This window comes from Dermacentor andersoni, chromosome 3 (assembly GCF_023375885.2).
Source record: "Dermacentor andersoni chromosome 3, qqDerAnde1_hic_scaffold, whole genome shotgun sequence".
Taxonomy (NCBI): domain Eukaryota; kingdom Metazoa; phylum Arthropoda; class Arachnida; order Ixodida; family Ixodidae; genus Dermacentor; species Dermacentor andersoni.
This window is the reverse complement of record NC_092816.1, coordinates 140588771-140608161: the sequence shown is the minus strand read 5'-3', so window position 1 is coordinate 140608161 and position 19391 is coordinate 140588771. Positions and strand designations below refer to the sequence as shown.

General features: G+C 45.1%; 1 protein-coding gene across 2 annotated transcripts in view; it reads left to right on the top strand.

Moving 5' to 3' along the window:
- The window catches only part of LOC126525141 (uncharacterized), a 44009-nt gene extending 37798 nt beyond the window's left edge, over positions 1–6211 (top strand). For both annotated transcript variants that reach the window (XM_050173192.3, XM_072287314.1), the window contains exon 4: positions 3648–6211. In XM_050173192.3, coding sequence (XP_050029149.2) covers positions 3648–6158 — 2511 coding nt within the window. In that variant the 3' untranslated portion in view covers positions 6159–6211. The remainder of the gene's footprint in view (positions 1–3647) is intronic.
- The last annotated feature ends 13180 nt before the right edge of the window (positions 6212–19391 follow it).

Below are 19391 nucleotides of genomic sequence, written 5' to 3'. Positions count from 1 at the left end.
TGAAACAATAAATAAAAGCACTAGGAAAATTTCTCCTAATTTTTTCGTCAGTGAGCCCTCGAACAAAGGCAGAGTAGCTTTCTGAAATCAGTGAATCGCGCAGTTTTATAAACGCTGATACAGAACGCTTTATTTTATTTCGTACACCAACACACTGAGGAACTGAAAAGAAAACCCATCTATACTGTCTTGAAGCTTGCACGGGTGTAATATGTGTTGCATAATAACCAGTTTCTAAAGTCAGCTTTGCTGTTATACAGTTGTGTTTAGCAACTAAGCTTGCGCAAATTATTGCGGTGAATCATACCAAGAGTGGAAAGGGGCCAGTGTGACGGAACGTACTACGTGTTGCTTAAATATCCAAGAGCGCATGCGCCGTCTCCAGGTACTGCCCGAGCGCTGAGACGTCTAACTGTACTGGCAGTCATGCAGAGCTGTTTCTGACGTTGCTGTTGCAATTTAAGGCTCTTTCTTAGAGCCATGGCCACAACCTTTTAGAGAGCGTGAACAGAGAGGAATCACGGTTAGAAAGCATGGCCCGAAGTCTGCTGATGCGTTCCCCAAAATAAGCCGTTGTAAGAAAAGAAAGAACATATTGGCAGTGCTAACGCTTAAGATGTCTTCATATGGGGTGCCTCCGTGAACTGGCTTCTAGATGCTGAACCTACGCATCACCGCATCGTAATTACAATCTTTGATCAAACATCAACAGATCCACGTGAGTTGTGACTCCAGCAGTAGCTTCCGGGACTTTCTGACCATTTCACACAAGACTGCGTTTCATTTTCTGCCAACAGCTTTCAATATTACGGACTGAGCACGAGGTCGCGGCATGGAATCCCGTCCACGGCCTCCGCATTTCGATGGGGCCGAAATGCGAAAACACCCGTGTACATAGATTTAGGTGCGCGTTAAAGAACCCCAGGTAGTCGAAGTTTCCGGAGTCCTCCACTACGGCTTGCCTCATAATCAGAAAGTGGTTTTGGCACATAAAACCCCATAATTTAATTTTAATATTACGGGTGTGAAAGCCCGTAAAAGAGTTTACGACATTCTCAGAGTTGCTAAATAAGTTGCTCCCTCAGCTCGTCGCGAAATGGAGATACGTTCGACGCTCCCAATACCAGGCGCGCCGTATCAGTGCTCATACTGTGGCCGAGGAAGGCGCGGAAGCGCGTGTGTAATTGAGCAACGCATACTGGGTCCCGGTGCGCTTTCATATACAGGGCGCGGGAGGTGGGCGAAAGAGGGGCTCAGGTCACCACAGCCACGTCAGAAATAGCTTTGAAGACCTGCAAGTAGGCTTAAATGGCGTATCGGTGCTCCTTATTGTGTTTCTGCAAGTGTTAATTATGAAACACGTACTGTGGCTGGTGACAGTGGCCCCGTCACACTTCTTAATATGCTTCACCGCAATACATTGCGTATGCGTCAATGCACACGCAATGGTTCCTCAAAGTCAGCCAAGCTGACTTGGAGGAACCGGTCATTATCCAACGCACATTAGACCCTTGCCTTGGTGCCTTGACTGAGGCGGAGCTTCCGGCCTAGTGACATGCCAAAGCAACGTTCACCATCTGCAAATAAGGGCAGAGAAGTAGACATTCTGAGAGATGGTGTCTGTCTAGCTACAGCCCTTTTGCGTATACGCATGCAACACAGAGAAAAATAAGGTTCAGATTCCTCGCCGCATCCTTTTTTCCTTTTTTTACATATGCGCAAGACGGTTACAAAGAACGAAAAGAACTGTACCAAACAGATTATTTTATCATAGTGGGGGTGTGAAATAGCGGCAATTTTAACCCTGCTTTCACAATGCAATTTTCTAACTCTGAGTGTTGTTCTAACAGCGTTTGATATTTGAGGCACCTCTTCGGCAGTAGTATAGAAATGTCTGGAGAATTAAAATTAACTTTTCGTGAGAAAAAAGCGTGGGGCACTTCAGTGTCATGCTTCAAGCCTATATTTGAGTTTCGATCACACTTACTATAGCTGAATCCTCCTGGCTATCTTTATAAAATCGAAGAAGCTTGGCATGACTTAGCCGGTCCCTGGCGAACGATATCTATGGGCCAGATAACTCGAAGCGGATATGCACCAGAGCTTTACATTCGTTGTTTTATTTGACATCTGAAAAACTTATGTCGCTGCAGTGATTCTTACAGCGCCCATTTCGCGAAGAACGTCACGGTTAATTGTTTTAGCTATCGTTAACTTATTGAAGCATACTTGTATATCTGTGAATCAGCGTCCGGTGGATGAAACCAGCATGTGCGCACTTAAGATCACAATGAGCCGCCTCTCCCTTCCATCCCTTTTTATTTTATTTTTATTTCCAATACTGTGAGTCCTGCCGGGCTGTTACAGGGTGGGAATACAGAGCACAAAGTTCACGCAAAGAACGCAGTCAAGTTTTCTTCAAAACAGTCAACCCTGTTATTGCTCGGAAACACACAAGAATTCAAGTTATTCCATTCAACAATTGTCTTGACAATGAAAGAGTGTTTAAAGACATCAACTCTTGGCACATAAGGCATTATAGCGTAATTGTGGTTAGTTCGTGGTGAAACCCTTCCAGGAGGCTTCAAATACAAACTGGAATTCAGGTTCAGCTTATTGTGATAGAGTTGATATAAAAACTTAAGGCGCGCGATTTTCCTGCGCACAGCCTTTTCCTGCGCACAGCCTTTTCGCTATGTTTATAGTTTAGATAAAAAACAGCCAAAGGAACTGAAGATATCATTTAATGTAACAGTACTATCGTTCGTTGACTAACAAGGACATAAAGTTTTGGTTTGTTTTCTTTCTTCCTGCATGCAGAGTGGGAAGCAACAGGTTACCTAATCACGTAAGCATGGTGTGGGGAGGAAAGGGCGAAAACCAACGATAGCTAAATAATTGCCCTGATATGCAATTCATATTCGTCTATAACTCATCGCTTAGAACGGCCCAGTCAACATGCTGAAGTGATTAGCTTTAGGCTCACGGCAAGGAACTGGTCAAGTCGGTGCGCGTTCATGAATGCAGAGCAAAACCTCACCAAAACCCAGAAAACAATAGGCGACCGCAGAGTGCTGTGTGTTTGTCGTCTGGAATATTATAACAGCGTAACTATCGGCGCATTTACACATCCTGTAGCTTTGTGAACCAGTGTTTTTTCGCAGCATTATTGGAGCACTGAGGTCTAGTTGGCTGCACTGGAATCGCAGCTTGTGCTTGTATTCGGTAAATACGAGAACGGTACTCGCAAGTCACACCAACTAGTTGATACCACTGACTGCTCCTCTCGCGCCTGGGCGGCACCTTCTGTGTCCATTTTGCCTTGTAGACATCCACATCACTCGCCAAATCACATGCACGAGTAGTTATTGTTGGACGAATGTGGCCAATGCATACCACTACCGCTAAGTGAAACACTTGACCAAGCGACTTTTCTGGCTCCTAACAGTAGGACTCGAACCCCGGTGTAAACAGTCCATGAATATGTTACGCACAATGTACCAAAAGCTAGTACTTCGATGTTTTCATTCCAGTGTTCTACATTTCTGTGTAAATCAAGCAGCTAGCTTCATTGGTTGCTCCTACCATGCCGACCGAAACACATCAAAGCAGTGCGGGGATGAAAATATTCACGTTTCTGTGTGCAGACGCTGCTGCTACGCCGGCGTGGAGTCTGCAAGAACGGAGGCTGCGTCCCTTTTGAATCTGAGGACCAAAAGCCCAAAGGAATGTTCAAAAGAGTGATAACAGCCATCGACAAGTTCGCCTCTGGTTCCTTCAGAAAAACCGTCCCTGGACCGGACGCACAGTTTGGGCCCATCGTGACCGTCAGCCCTTCTCCGATGGGCGGTGGTTCTAAGGACACCGCCGGAGGAACGTCAGAGCGTGCAAGCGGCCTCCCCTCCAGTTCGCTAGCCGCAGGTACCGGGGCGGGTCCCTTGGTCAAAGCTGTGAGCTCAACACTTACGAATATCTGGACGCAGGCGTTTCCACTTAATCTCAAAGCACCACTTCCGACTCGGCCCTTTGCGGCTGGTAAAGCACCCTCAAACGCCCCTGGTCAGACGTTAGGTGGAGTGACACCCGGTAGCAGTGATAGAGCAAGTGTTGTCGATTTTGGTGGAGGTCCACCAACTGCCCCACCAGTGCTAACAGGCGGCAGCAACAACGAAAGCCCGCCTTCGGGAACGTCCCAACGATCGAAGCTTTTTGGGCCAATGCCAGGACTCGCGTCATCATTATCCTTACACAGGGCAATAACGAAACTGAGAGGCAGAAACTCAGCATCAGGAGTCACTTCAGGGAGTCCGAGCTCCACCGTAAGTGCAATAAATGTGGTAAGTGCAGCAGGTGTTAAGGAAGTAGTGTCTACAGCAGTGGGAGGAACACCGCGACCAAATGCCGTCAACGTTGGTGGAGGTCCACCGACGGTTCCACCACTGGTGGAAACGGGCAGCAAGAACGAAGGACCTGCCTCCGAGACGCCGCGAGGAACGGAGGCATCTGGAATATTGTCAGGACTTACATCCACAATAGGATTGGGTGGCATACTTGACACATCGCACGCCAAGAAATTCGGAACAGGTCTAGCCGTTGGGACTCCGAGCACTTTCGCAGTTGGAATAAACCCAGGAAGCGTAACGGTTGTAAACGAAGGAGGGTCTGGAGCAGTAGATGGAACTCCGAGACCAAATCCGAACTTAGGAGTTGGGCTACCAAATGTCGCACCAATCACGCCACAGGCCAATGGTAATGAAAACATAGTTCCAGAAACACCCCGAGAGTCGGGATTATTTGGAGGGATGTCAAGGCTTCGGTCGAGATTAGCGGTAAATCGTGCTCTAAATAAATGGAAAAATAAAAAACATGAACCAGGTGTTGCTCCTGCAAGTCCAAGCTCTCCCGCAGGGGGAACAAAGGAGGGAAGTGCAGCGGTAATCAATAGAGCAGCGCCTGGGCCTGTTGGCGGAACGTCGCAAGGAAATGATGTAAACATTAGCGTAGGTCTACCGGTCTCGCCACTGAGTACAACAGATAGCAACAACAGAATGCCGGCCTCAGATACACCTCAAGGAGCGGAGTCACCTGTACCAAAGCCAGGACTCACGTCATCAATCGACTTAGATAAGGCACTGAAAACATCGTCAGGCAAGGATTCAGGACCAGGTGTCGCACTCGGAAGTCCTGTCTCATCCACAGATGTAGGAGATGTGGGAATTGCGGGGGTCATGAATCAAGCAGGCCCTGGAGCAATTGATAAAAAGATGGGAACGAATGAGAACTTTACAGAAGGTCTACAAACTGGAGCACCACTGACGACACCGAGCAGCCGTAACAGAAGCGTGGCCTCAGAGGTGCCCCGACAGGCGCTATCGTCTGTAGCTATATCAACACTCCTGACAAACAAAACGTTAGATGGTGCTCGAAAGAAGCTGCTAGATGAGACGTCTGGATCCAATATTGTTCCAGTGAGTCTGAATTCGCCTGCAGTTGGCACGAGTGGAGCAATCGCAGCGGTAACGACTGCAGGAGCGGCTGCACCTTCGGTAGCAGCAGGTGGGACTTCACTAGCACCTGTCGTCGACTCCACTGGACGTCCACCAACAGTTCCGGTTTTGACAGAGAAAAAGTCACACCAAGTATCCGACATACCCTCAGAGAAAACGGAAGGGTCTAATTTGCCCTCTAAGATACTCGGAGGGCGGGAGACCGCGACGCCTCGAGTTACGGGGACCTCTGGTTTAGCCGTGTTAGATGAAGGGGCCAGACCGCCACTAATCGCAACGGGGCAAGCGACGCCGGTTTCATTCTTAGGAGGCGCATCACCTCATGTACCGAGTCTAAACGCACCAGCACGACGCATCTTTGGGGGAATTGCGGGCGCAGCGAGTGCTCTAGTACGTCGTAACGAAGGCCAAACATTTCCAGGAACAAGCACGAACGGGGCCTTTCTACCAGATGCAACATTGCCAGCTCATGAGCACAGGGACACGCGTACAGAAAGCAACCAAGTAGGCAAAAATTTATCTAACTTATCATTAAAGCCTGAAACTTCCCCCGCACCTCTCGTTGGCCCAACGAGCGGCGGTTCCTTAGGGCCTAGGAGATTCATTAGCAATTTCCTTGGTAGGAGGCGCCGACGCAGTCTCAGTGCGTAATGTTTCCTCGCAACTTACATGGAAACAAGGACCCAATAACGCTTACAGTGAAACTGTGTGTATTCAATAAATGTACTAGTCGGAGCACCTTTCCTGCCTACCCCATTCGTTTTAGAATCAAACAGATCTTTCAAAAGTAGCCCACGGCGCAAAGGTCAATTTCTTCATTTCAGCTAGACAATCTCGAAAGGCACAGATAGCTTCCACGAACAATAAATGGACATTTATATATAAATGCCCGTGTGTCTTGTGTACTGACATCGTTTTATTTTGCGTAATTTTTCTTTAGTCGTGGGCATGCATAAAGCAACGCCCTAACTATCGCAAAAATCACCGAAGCGATTGATAAGAAATTTGTACTGTCTTGGTAGATACGTTACTACATACTGCACCTGGTATCGTTGTTTCATATTTGAAGAAAAGAAATCATCACGGCATTATGATTTAATTATTCTAAGATCAGCACAATATAAACCTCAATTCTTACATTTCGTGACAAAGAAACGTAATACGAAATATATATATATATATATATATATATATATATATATATATATATATATATAAAATTCTGGGGTGTTACGTGCCCAAATCTCAATCTGATTGAGAGGCACATTGTTGCGGAATGCACAGTCAGGATACATTTTGACTGCCTGCAGTTCTTACCGTGCACCGTCGTGCATCGTCTCGTGTAAATACACGAGCGTTTTCGCCCTTTAACCCCATTGAAACGAGGCCGCCGTGGCCGGAGACGAACCTGTGACCTCGAGCTCAGCAATGGAACGCCATAGCCACTGGGTTACCGCGGTAAGTGTGCTACGAAAGGTGCCCACGTTAAAAGTGGCAAAGCGTTCCAAAGCCAGATGAAGAATTTTCGGGGAAAAAAACAAAGAACTGAACTGCAGTGTAATTAAACAAACACTTGGCGAGGAGATTATGGCAGAAATGACCGAAGATTATTTGTCAACGTGAACCGTAACTTTCTCGTGTAAGCAGCTGCGTATCCCCACGTCATCTAGGGTTGCCAACTCTCGAGCGGACAAAGTAGGTAAAAAAAGAAGGAAGGGGAGGGGTGGAGGGGGGAGGCTGGCGACAACCGACCCCTTCAGTGCCAGGAGCCTCCAGTCCGGACGTGCAACCAAGTTGGACAAATTCTTTTAGTCCTACCATGCTGCGACTTCACAAGAAAGAGGCAGTAGTAGCTGCGCGGCTAATACAGCTGCCACAACAGATGAAGGTATTGTAAACGGTTGCGGCCTAAAGCACAACTAGAACCACTTCGAAAACGAGCCCACCTTTATGTTTATGACTACACAAGACAAAAGAGAAGAAAGTGCAAGTGAGATGTCAGGCACTATAGAAAGCAAATCGTGTTTATTGATTGTTACATCAACCAGCCAACCGCCCAGCCAGATCAACCAAATATATTTCAAATCCGTACATGGTGTAGGCAGGGCAAGCAAAACGCCCAACTCAGTTGGCTTGACAGGGACATGCGCCCCTTGCAAAGCTTGTGTACAAAATAAAGAAAACAAGAATGAGCAACAGCAACCGGCCGTTGTTAGGTTGAATTGAATTCTGGGCTTCTATGTGCCAAAACCACGATTTGATTATGAGGCACCTGGTAGTGGTGGACTCCGAATTAATTTTGACCACCTGGGGATCTTTAAGTGGCCCCACTTCACGAGACACGGGCTTTTTACATTAAAGGGACACTAAAGTGAAAAATGATTTCTTCTGCATCAGTAAATTACCGTTCTACAACACCAAAAACACCAATCTTACAACGATAAGACGTTTGGTAAGCCAGAAAAAGCGCATGAGCGAAATACGGGTGGCGACGCCTACTTAAGTTCCCGCATCTGGGGGCTGTGACGTCTTGGATTTTGATGGCATTTTCTAGGGCCTACTAATTATATATAGCGGTATAGATTGACTACTTTGTGTTCTAAAGGAACCAAATATTAAACATGACAAGTTTCGGGAACCTTTATTCAGCCAACGCGTCCCCAATGCGAAAACATACTTTGGAATCCCTGACGTCATGCTGACGTACCGGCGCTGGGGTTTTGGCGCGTCATTCAAATACTGATACTTGGACCTTCATTTTCTCATCTAATAATCAAACTATTTTTTTTAATGACTGCCTGCAGGGTTTTCAAACAATGCTTCATTGGTCTAAACTGATTTATTGTTTCGCTTTAGTGTCGCTTTAAGCCCCCATAGAGATGCGGTCTCCGGGGTCTGGATTTGATCCTGTTACCACGATATTTTTAGGTAGCACACAACGGCAAGAGAGGAATTTAAATATAATCAATGAAGGAGTGTAATTCAAGCAAAGTAATACAAGGACAATCAACCTTGTTATAGAAAGAAAACAAGAAAATAACAATGGATTATCACCGCAGTCGGACATTCTTAGGCAACATTACACAATTGAAAGAGAGGAATCTAAATATACACAATGAAGTGTAGTTCAAGCAATGCAATACAAGAAAAGTCATCATTGTTGCACAAGCATAAGGAACGAAGTAATCAGAAACCAAGTGAATTTACAAAAGACAGTAATGAGTAGGAAAGTAGTTCCATTCCATAATTTATGCGCACGCAGGGTATGAACCAGGTCCCATTATGATGAGTGTTTTAATTGTTATGTTTTTTGGATATCTTGGATAGGTGTTCAATAAATTGACTTCCTCGCTTTTTTTCTGTAAAGTGCTGCTGTAAGAGTAATTTATTTAATGGTAAGATTACAGTACAAACCTGAAGTTCCTTAAGAATGGGTTCAGTGTGTGCGTCATAGACCGAGTTGAAGATAGGACGCATTGCCTTTTTCTGTAGTATAGAAAGTTTAGTAATGTTTGACCCAGTAGTGTTGACCAAGACAAGGTGACAGTATTCTAAGCGTGACAAAACAGAGCGTTATAGACTAACAGTTTGGCGGAAAGGGGCAGAGAAAGCCGTACCTTTGCAAGGGCACCCACGACGCCTGCAAGTTTACCGCTCAGCATGTCAAAACGTTTATTGGAGTTGAAATGTTTCGTAAATGTTTCGTAGAAAAAAAGCTGAAGTCGGGACATTTGGCCATCCCGACAGGGTACAGCAGAGACTCAGGATATTTATTCAAAAGTTGGGACTGCCCCGCTAAACTCGGGATGGTTGACAAACCTATCGTTATCCGTGAACTACTAATCCTTATGGACACATCAGCAATCAACATATTGTTATGCGTGAAGGAGACCGTTTATAACCCTTAGGGATGAAGGGGGACCGTTTACTTAAGTCGCGAAGGTGAGCGCAAGAGCGGTCAGCTGGTTGATCAACTGAGCGTCGTTCTCTTCTTCCTTCCCCACTCGGGTCCGCAAGCACGTTCGCCGGTCTTCGTTTTCTTCATGCGTAACATTCTTCTCGTCGCAGACGAAGCCCGCCGGGCGAGTCAATTCATTCGTCGTGATGTGAACAATTTCAAGCTGGCGACATGGGCCACTTGTGTCTTGGCAGCTCTTCTACCACTCGCGGTGAGGCGAGCTATGTTATACGTGACTTCCGTGAGTCTGTTAATAATAACATACGGTCCATCGTAGGTAGCCAAAAGCTTTTGGCAGGATCCGCGTTTCCGTACTGGAGTCCACAGCCAGACTAAATCACCAGGGCGATAGGCCACGAAGTGGCAACCTAGCTGGCAGCCGCAACACCCAATCATACCCCGACCCAATATATCTTGTAATCGCAGCACTCCAGTTGAAACTCCGTAAGAATCCCCACTAGTATCCTGCAGCTACAACATCGTGGCAATGTCTATCCATCAAGCTCAATGCTGAGGTGCCTGTTGCAGATGGGGCGCTATCGCTTTAATATATTTACTACCTACCCCTTGCGTCACCTTGGCACTTCCATTCTGAGGTATTCGCCGAGAATGGGCAAATACTATCCCATACACAGTGCCTAACATGTCTGTTTTGACAACTACCCAACGGTACTTACACACTGGGGTGCGTACCCAGTGGGGCGTGCAGCAGGGGTGCGGGATCCTTCAACCATCCAAAGTGGCTGAAGTAGCTAAACAAAGTTATCGCTTTAAAGTATTGGTTAATCACTGGATCCGCACTGAAATATGGCCAATCATTTCTCGCCTCACCGATGCAGTTAGAACTTACGTCCGAATATAATGCCCTCATATAACTATTTGTCGAATCGTGCAAATTAGCCTCCACCCACGTAGGTTTTCTAGCCTACTAATACTAACCTTAATAAATTGTGTAAAAATGGTTAACCGACAGCTTCAGAGCATCATGTTGCAGTGTTGCATCATGTTCCAGAGAGCGGGAGCAGACGAAGGAAAACACTAGAATTCGCGCTCATTCATAGCAGACGACAGAGGCGTGTCCTCTCGACCACGTAACCGAAACGCCGCTATCACTACTTTCATTAGTCGTACACAAATGCTCGTTGTTGGCGGCTACATGGATGGATAGGCCGCGGCCATTTTAAACCTCGTCCTAATTTCCACGGACCCAGCAAAACAGACCTGAGATTCGCGAAAATAGCATCGGAGTCAATAGGTTAAGCTTCAAGTACTGATGTAGGCTGTACATCGTCGCCCAAACAAGATAGCAGCTAAGCAGCCTGCCTAAGAGCTGGACGGGAATATCGCTTGCTCAATACCTTGCAATAGAAGACTTAGTTACGCTATGTATTTTTCGTAGTTGCACAAGCGGAGTGGTAAAATGCGCCAACTGTTTTCCTTTTCCTATAGCTTTTCTGTCGGTGCAAGGAAGCGTCAAGACACGGAGGCTATGAAAAGATGCGTTAAAATACTTCGACTGTCAGCCCTCTTTTTAACCCTCAAAGTAGAGCAGCTTCAATGCTGGCAATAATTTGGAACTCAGCTTTTCTTTATAAATTACAGGTGCTGCCACACGTGCAACTGCTGCGCATTGTTGTGCAACATGTTCATAAAGGCCAGACCCATTACACAGCGCCTGCATGTGTAAGCTCCCTGAATACAGCTAAAAGAAATTGACTTCCTTCTCGTCCGGCCTCTCCTTCTCCTGGCATTCTCGCTGCTCGCTCTTTCTCTCGTAGCCCACCCTAAAGGTTTGGTCGTTCGCTCGGAAGCCACTTATAAAGTTACATGAGTTGAGACATTAAAAGTGTTGTTTGGTGCTCGCGCATGAATTGCTACCGTATTTCAGGCTTCATTATTGTGTGCTGTGCTAGGAGCGATGGTGGAACGCTCTGAAACTGGCATAAGTAAATGTTTTTGGGCTTTTTGAGGCGCGTAACTGCGCGCTTGTTTTCTCGCAACAGGTTGGCCGCCTGCTTCCACTTAGACGAAGGCTTTTGAGGCTAGTTTTTGGGCAAATTCCTTTTAGTGTCGAGTACAAGCACAAAAATCATAATTCTTTGTTTGGCCAATATTGTATACGTAACGGGCACGACGTTTATATATACAAGCCAGAGCTTTGTTTGAGTGTTATGTCGTCCACCGCCATGCATTGTACTCGTAGGGAAAAACACTGTCGCGGCTTGCACAGATCAACCCGCTTCGCGAGTTATTTCTATTGCATTGATCAGATTCTTTATTTGGCTTTCCAAAGACACTTGCCTGCCGTGACAGGGCTGCGATGAAGGTTTCGCCGGTACACAACAAAGGCGATGCGCTTGCGTGTGTGCAGCACTATGTAACTGCCGATTCAACAACTCGGATACGTTTGCGCTGCTCGAAGTGCGTACGTGTGTACTTGCGTGTTCCCAATCGACTGCCGTGTACCCAATCGCCTGAATAACGCGTGCGTCATGCAGAGACGTGCGCGATCAACGCGGAGCATCTCAGCTATTCTCGTCGTTTCGTCATGACGCTGGCATCTCTTTATGCAGTGAAACTGGTCCTACACTTTTATGACAAGCTGGTACCGTTGGCTCTCAAGCGCAAACGGCCCAGTGAAACCTGTACTTCATCTGTGAACAAAGCGTCTGAAAGGACGAAAGTTAAACATAAATATGGTTTCCATCAATGAGCACTTTACCCCTTTGCGCAGTTCCAGGTCAATATGAGCGAAAAAACTGGTGCACCACTTTATCCTGCCGAAACGACAAAGCTGAGAAAGCCTACTCACAATACTCACAATTATTTGTGAGCGAAAAGTAGCCAAAAACATAGCCAACACGTTTTACGATGTTCTGCAGGTGCCTTATAGATGGCGTAAATAGTGTCGAAATTTCACCGCGTATTTCCGGTTCCAAAATTACCTCCGCCGCATGCAACCAGCACAACACTGGCCTCAAGATCTGCGTAAAGAATTCTAGAGAAAGTTGCCACTCAGACGTGGACTTGAACACAATTTATTGTTACAATGAACCGAGTAACTTTTTTTTCGATTTACTCATGACGTTGTTGGTATTTACTGAGCCTCGTTCTTAGTTGCTTCACGGCTCGTTGTAGCGGAGGCATTTTTCTATAAGAGTCGGGCAAAATGTTGCCAGCTCCAACCTCGAGGATCAGCTTCGGCTGTTGACGATTGTGTGCAAGAGGCGGTCCAAACTCAAGGCATTAAATGAGGGATGCCTTTCCTAAACTTCATTCATAAACTAAATATGTTATTTCACTCCCGCCATCTCTCTTTCTGTTTGAAGTTACTCGAAAGCAGCTCGACGCTGAGTTAGCAAATGCTGCCGCTTGGAGGCACACTGGACCCTGGAGAAAACTTGAAACCTTCACGCCTCTTCCTGTGTGAAGAAGCGGAAGTTGTGAGTGGGAAGTTGTTGAGTGGGAACAAAGAGAAAGACCTGCTGGCCCATAACAGAAGGGGTGGATTAAAGTTTATGGTTTTAATTGCCACCTGTATTAGGGCGCTGGCAATAATCCAGCTGGTATTAGTATCGAAAAAGAAATAACGGCGCCACATTTGAAGAGGCATTCGCTGGCAAGATTCGTGCAATATGAAAACTCGTACGTAGGTTTCTGTAGATGCAGGCACGAATGTGTGTGTTGCCTAATTTCCGCAGAATACTGTGCACCTTACTTTCAGTACGATTTGAAAAATAAAATAAAGAAATATAATTTCACTAGGGAACACAAAATCGATTTATATGGGTACCCCCCGCGCGGATGTCATGAAGTACAAGGCAAACCCCTTTGTCTAAGAAATTCAAGCACTATACATCAGAATAGGAAGTCAGTACAACAATGTATATATATATATATATATATATATATATATATATATATATATATATCTTTAGAAACTGGCAACAACTATTTGTAAAACCACCACGGTGATGCGTACAAAAATAATAATATAGGGGCGTAACAGTACCGCAAGCACCTGTTATGTATATCAAACGCGGGTTCTTTTTCTCAGCACAGCTGGAAAATACGCGTGTGCAAAGTACAGTACGGTGACTTGAGGCGAACGAAGAGGAATTACAATGATGATAAAGTATGTGCATATAAATAAGTAAGCCATAATCGCGATTACTCGTACGCACAAAGTTCCAAGGAAAAAAAATGTCGCAGAAGTATGGTATGAAAACCGACGAGTTATCACCTTGACGTTGACAAAGCAATCACTCACCGACTTGTGGTAGTTCTTGAACGATGCATATTATTACAATAATAAGCTCTATAAGTGATGATGGCAAGGCAATTGCTCACCGACTTACAATAATAAGCTCTATAAGTGATGATGGCAAGGCAATCACTCACCAACTTTTGGTGAGCAATTGCCTTGCCATCATCACTTATAGAGCTTACTATTGTAATAATATGCATCGTTCAAGAACTACCATGAAACAATCTCAAATTTCACATAATACATAGCTGCTTCACTAAAACAAAGAACGAAGAGAAAAACATTGCGTAGAGTCCCATTTGATACTTCTCACACTGAGGATTTACGGCAATGAATTAAATATACAATCAAGCTACATTTGAAATAATTTCTATGCCACATGAACCATATAGAACTACAGAGTTGAAATATGACAGATACTGTTCATCTGGCTGAAAATCTTTGCAGTAGTCCGCACTCTCTGCCAGACCAAACTTAACATGAAGGAGAGCTTGCAGTGTATCATCCGACATGCGATTTCTCAAATCATTCTTTGTCAATGAAACCTGGCTGAACACGCGTTGGACTGGTGCGTTCGAAAGAGGCTGCGCAAGTAGGCACAAAGCGAGCTCAGACAGCAGGAGGAACGTTGGATTTCCGGCAATCTTTTTTGCATTCCTGATGCGTGTTGATGCTTGGTGATACTAGAGCAGAATATTTCGTTTTGATCGACAGTCGAGACTACTGCGCTTCGCTGAGCATGTACATAAAGACTCAAACTGTCGTGTTTCGCGTTTAAAGCGACTTACTAATTCTTCGTAAGTTTACTGGGTAAATAAATAATGCGGTGATTTGCGGGAAAACCAACCAATAGGCTTCGAGGAACCCTTAATCAACACTGAAGGACCACGGGCGAAAATGACTCGCTACGAAATGTGTGCGAATACTTGAGCTGTTGTGTTAAGCCGACACAATAGTCTGCTGTATAGCAGCCGGCATGGAACATGTACTCTACAGCTGCCAGCCCGACCGTTTTTCTTACTGAACCACACGTGAACCGGCAGCAGATGGCGCCGAAACCAAAACAAAAAGAAGATAGCTTAGCGCTGTAATGACGTATAAATATGGCAGCCTGACTCAACGCCACCCTCCCCACGCCGGCATTCCTTTAAAAAAAAGGCCTTCGAGATTACCTACATATATTTGTAGCAGCAATGAGCTTTGGGCTTTACGGCGGTCTTCCAGAATTTTGTCAATGTGGTCTTGTGCTCGGGACTCGGCAGTCCTCAAGACAAAAATAGCCCAAAAATAACCATGTAGCCAACTAGGAATTCGGAAGCCTACCTCCTCGCATGCTCCTCGCCGCAGCTGCGGCGGGAAGATAAAAGTGTGTCGCTACCATTTCGTTTTATTCAGGGACCTTATGTCTGTCAGGCTCTTACCGCCATCTTTCGTTATGAATAAGAAATGCTGCAGCGTGCGCAATCCCTGCATGTTATCCAGACTCCAGACCACTTGCGACCTCGTTGGCTGTTTTTAGACCGCAGCTGCGCGCGCGACGCATTGGAGCAAACTCTACAGCTGCGCACATAATGGATTTATAATAGTAAAATATCTTTTAGGCCACGCTTATTAACGTGTCTAAGTATTCTACTAACTTTGTTGATTATTGCGAACTTAAAGGGCACTAAAGAGAAACGTTAGTCGAGCTCTGCTAGTAAATTACCTTTCTATAGTTAAAGAAAACGTCACTCTTGTCGGGAATGGAGGTTTGATAAGGCCGGAAGAGATGAAAAATAATAATAATAAAACGGCTGATGACACCGCCTCGGAGGTTCCCCACCCGACAACCATGACATCATGGATAGTGATGACGTCTGCTTGAACTCAGTTAACCTCCTAATGCATAATTTTTTTTCAAAAATAAAGCTTGACAAAGCTTAGTTCATGCCAGAAATTCCCAAACAAATCTCAATTAGGAAAAGTCACGGGAGCGATTTTATAAGAGCAATATGTTGCATATCATTTATGATATACCCTGCAGTTACGGGTATATTTTACGACTATACAGAAGGACTAATCTTCAAACAGCTTTTTCAGCGGAAGAATCGACACGGCCGACAAAGAAGCACGCGCGCACAGCTCTATCTCTGGCGTCCGTCTCGTTTCTTGCACTGAAAAAACTGTTTGAAGACGAATCAAAACCAACTAGACCGACTTTCAGTTGTTTTTGCACAAAGATATTGGAATCAGAGAAAATCAGCTAGAATTATCGCGAACACTGAGAGTACTTCGCTGTAGTAAATAGAGTACATTTCTCGCAGCTAGATTCATTGCAAATTTCTTAAAACTTTTGATGACGCCGTCATTGGTTGATTAAAAACTTCGTTGTATGGGCCGGATCTTTTAGTGCGCTTCTTATTTCTGTTTTGCGTAGGTAGGCGTTAGCAGCTCTACGCATGCCTGAAGAATGTCTTCTTCCACTTACTCTGAAAGTTCTTCCTTGATACTCTTGTCTTTAGCTCTAGAAACATGGCTGCTCCCACGCCGTGTCAACCGAAGAAGAGCTGTAATATTTTCGTTTCCTGACACGTTCATCAGAATAATTACGCTAGCGAACAGTGTAGTCTGTAAACACGGCATATTTTGCCACCAAATTGGCTTCTCGAAACAAAGCTAACCTGCTTTCGTTCACAAAACAACCCCTAAATTCATGTTGCGTCATGCATGCTACACCAAGTAATACTTTACTCACAGGACGACCACAATTTTTTTCTCGTTCCAAACATCAGAATATACTGAGAATGAGCAATCAAATTCCTTGCTATTTTATCAGCACTACTTTCAGGTGCAATAATTAGGAAAATAACCTGTTTGTTTACAAATTTAGTGGGCATTGCGCGACGATACATATCGCGAGAGAAAATACCTCGTAAATGATTTCCAATGCTATAGATGCTATAAATTGCAGCGCTGTATATGACACAGATAAAGGGTAAATATCTGTTGAATAACTTTGTGTTCATTCTGTCAAGTTAGAACTTATTATATGTGAATCATATGATACACCGTGCTGTAAGAATTTGATTCATTTATCGGTAAAGACGGCCTACATTGCATTGTAACCGAGTTAGAGATAGACTTTAGCGAGTTTCGAGAATTTCGCCACAACGGCACAAGTGAGAGAAAATCTCTCGAAATCCGTGACTTCACGCTGTCGTAACTACATACGCTGCGGTTATGTAACGCGACAATCCCGGTGGCGTTGCACTTCAATGCAAACTTCTATTTTAGAAAAAATACGCGTATATCCAAGAGCCTATGAACAACACTTCAATTCACTGAGCTAAGGCCCCGAAGGGTATGTCGGTACACAAGTAGGTTTGGCGTAGGTTAATGTTTCAGTGTAGTGCGCCTCTTGAAACTGCTGCCCTAATTGATGGCAATGGCACAAGAAGCCGCTCAAGACACGCTAAAGAGAAATAATAAATCAGTTGTTAGTTTTAGGATCTCTGATGGTAGAGGTCCATTGTGCAATTTACAAAAACATTCGAGCTGTGCCATATGATCACCACGTCCCACCCTGCTGCACCCCAACTGCTCCTCTCCCACTTATATGGGCACTTTCGTTGCAGATTAAGCAGTGAAAACAATTTCTCTCTTCCTTTTCGTTCTGCCGTAAATAACGCTTTCTGCAACCCATTTGCCCTTTTTTTTCCTGCACCCGCCGTATTTTTAATGCTAAATATTCTTCTTCGAGTCAAGCCAGCTTTTTGTACATCGTAGTCTTCGCGGGTCAACAAGCAGATAGCTACCGGCATCAACAGTAAAGGAAGGAAATTAGCTGGCGCTATTCTTGGCGGCCGCTCGCGAGGCGACGCCGGAAAACCAGGGAAGCGCTTTGGGGGTGAGCGCTGTCGCCGTGTGGCCTTCCATCGGCGCAAGGAGTATGCGAATGGTGATTTTTGAGAACGAATCGAATAGTGCCACAAGAGAATCGAATAGAGAATTCTTTTCGAATAAGGAATAGCAGTTATATCGCAATTATTATACAACTATGTTCGCATCCCAATGGTCTTAATGTTAGCGAGTCTCTGTTATTACATAGTTGACTATGACGTGCAGTTTACTAAAAGCACAAACGGAGGATGAAGAGACAACAAGTCGTTACTTCGCGCGTGCAAGGCTCTTCAGAGAGTGCAAATGATCACTTTGCAGCCTGTAAAGTATGGCTACCTAAAGTATGCACGTGGGGATGGAAATTTACCACACTACTGCTCCACTTTTGTGTTTATTCGAGCGCACTTGACGAATAGTGACTATTTCATTCCAAGGCCCAATAGCATAAGACACTGTTCGATTCGTTATTCGAAAGTTTAGAATATTCGCACACTACTAAAACGATGTAGTGTGCGAATTACTAATTCAGACAACCGGTTATCCGTTCTAACTTTTCTAAAATGGCTCAAATACAACACTTATTCTATTTAATTAGTGCAGTTGCAGGGTCCCTCGTCATGTAAGCTAGGTAGCTATTGGCGACACGATCTCGAAGAGTTGATTGTTGGGCTATTTGGATTCCTATACTCAGCAAATAACTTAGCGCAATAAAAAACATAGCTACAAGTTTTAATAATCTTGTGAAAAGTCTGCCTTCTAGGTCCTGCAGCACGAGAAATTTTCTCACTTTTTCGCTTCCACAATGAAACTGGGCACTTGAGGAACACAGGAAATAACGTGCGCAAGGAATCTAAGCTGTTCACGTCTTCTGACGTCTTCCGGTCTGTGACAGGCAAGTCGGACCATCTTAATTAGATGTGCAATTTGTTTTGTCGGCCGCTTGGTTCAATGCACGCTGCCTGTAATGTGGAAGTTAGATAAACATGTCTTGCTTTATGCTGCAGGTAGCCAACAATCTCGCACCTTCGAAGCATACAAAATGAAGAGAACGTGTTTATTACTTTTGCAGCCGCTGAGCTATGTCACTTAATCATAACGCAACTATTGTACGCGTAGGCATCTTGCGTTGAATCTTTCCAGAGTTGATAGCAGCAGTGTGGCCGCTAAGCCACGGAAAAACAACCTAGAAAGATGGAACGCGCGATGCGATAGAGCCTAAGAAACCCTAGATGGCGCGTGCTGTCTTTGCGATTGCGAATGGCCACTACCACCCCCTGGAATTTTCAGCTGCTGAATTGAGCTTCTAAACTCCATAGGGTAATGTAAGTAGCATTAGCATGGGTAATTACTAAACGGAAAGCTGGCGGAATGATATTTGCTGCCTAAAAAGTAGTTATCGAGCTGATTTACGAAGCTAAAGCGAGGCACAGGACAATTACTCATTATAGATAGCTCCCTGACAACTAGCGCTAGAATCAGATTGTGCGAATCAGTCGGCCTTGCGTTTCCGTCCAAGGATGCGCTCTCAGTCCGCTCCTTGTGTGGCGGCATGCCTACGCATCGCTTTTTCGGTCCGCCGTAAACCCAGTACACACTGTATTCTCAGTAGAAATGTCTTATCACCTCAAAACCATAGGGAAAGCTGGCGCGCGCACAGCTGCTCTGGCTATTATAAATAAATCGTTGATATGCGCGCCATCTGCGGTGCTACACCAAGGGTCTCAAAGCGCTAGCTACCCACATTGGAGCGGTAACTTTGACCATTGTCATTGGTATAGCA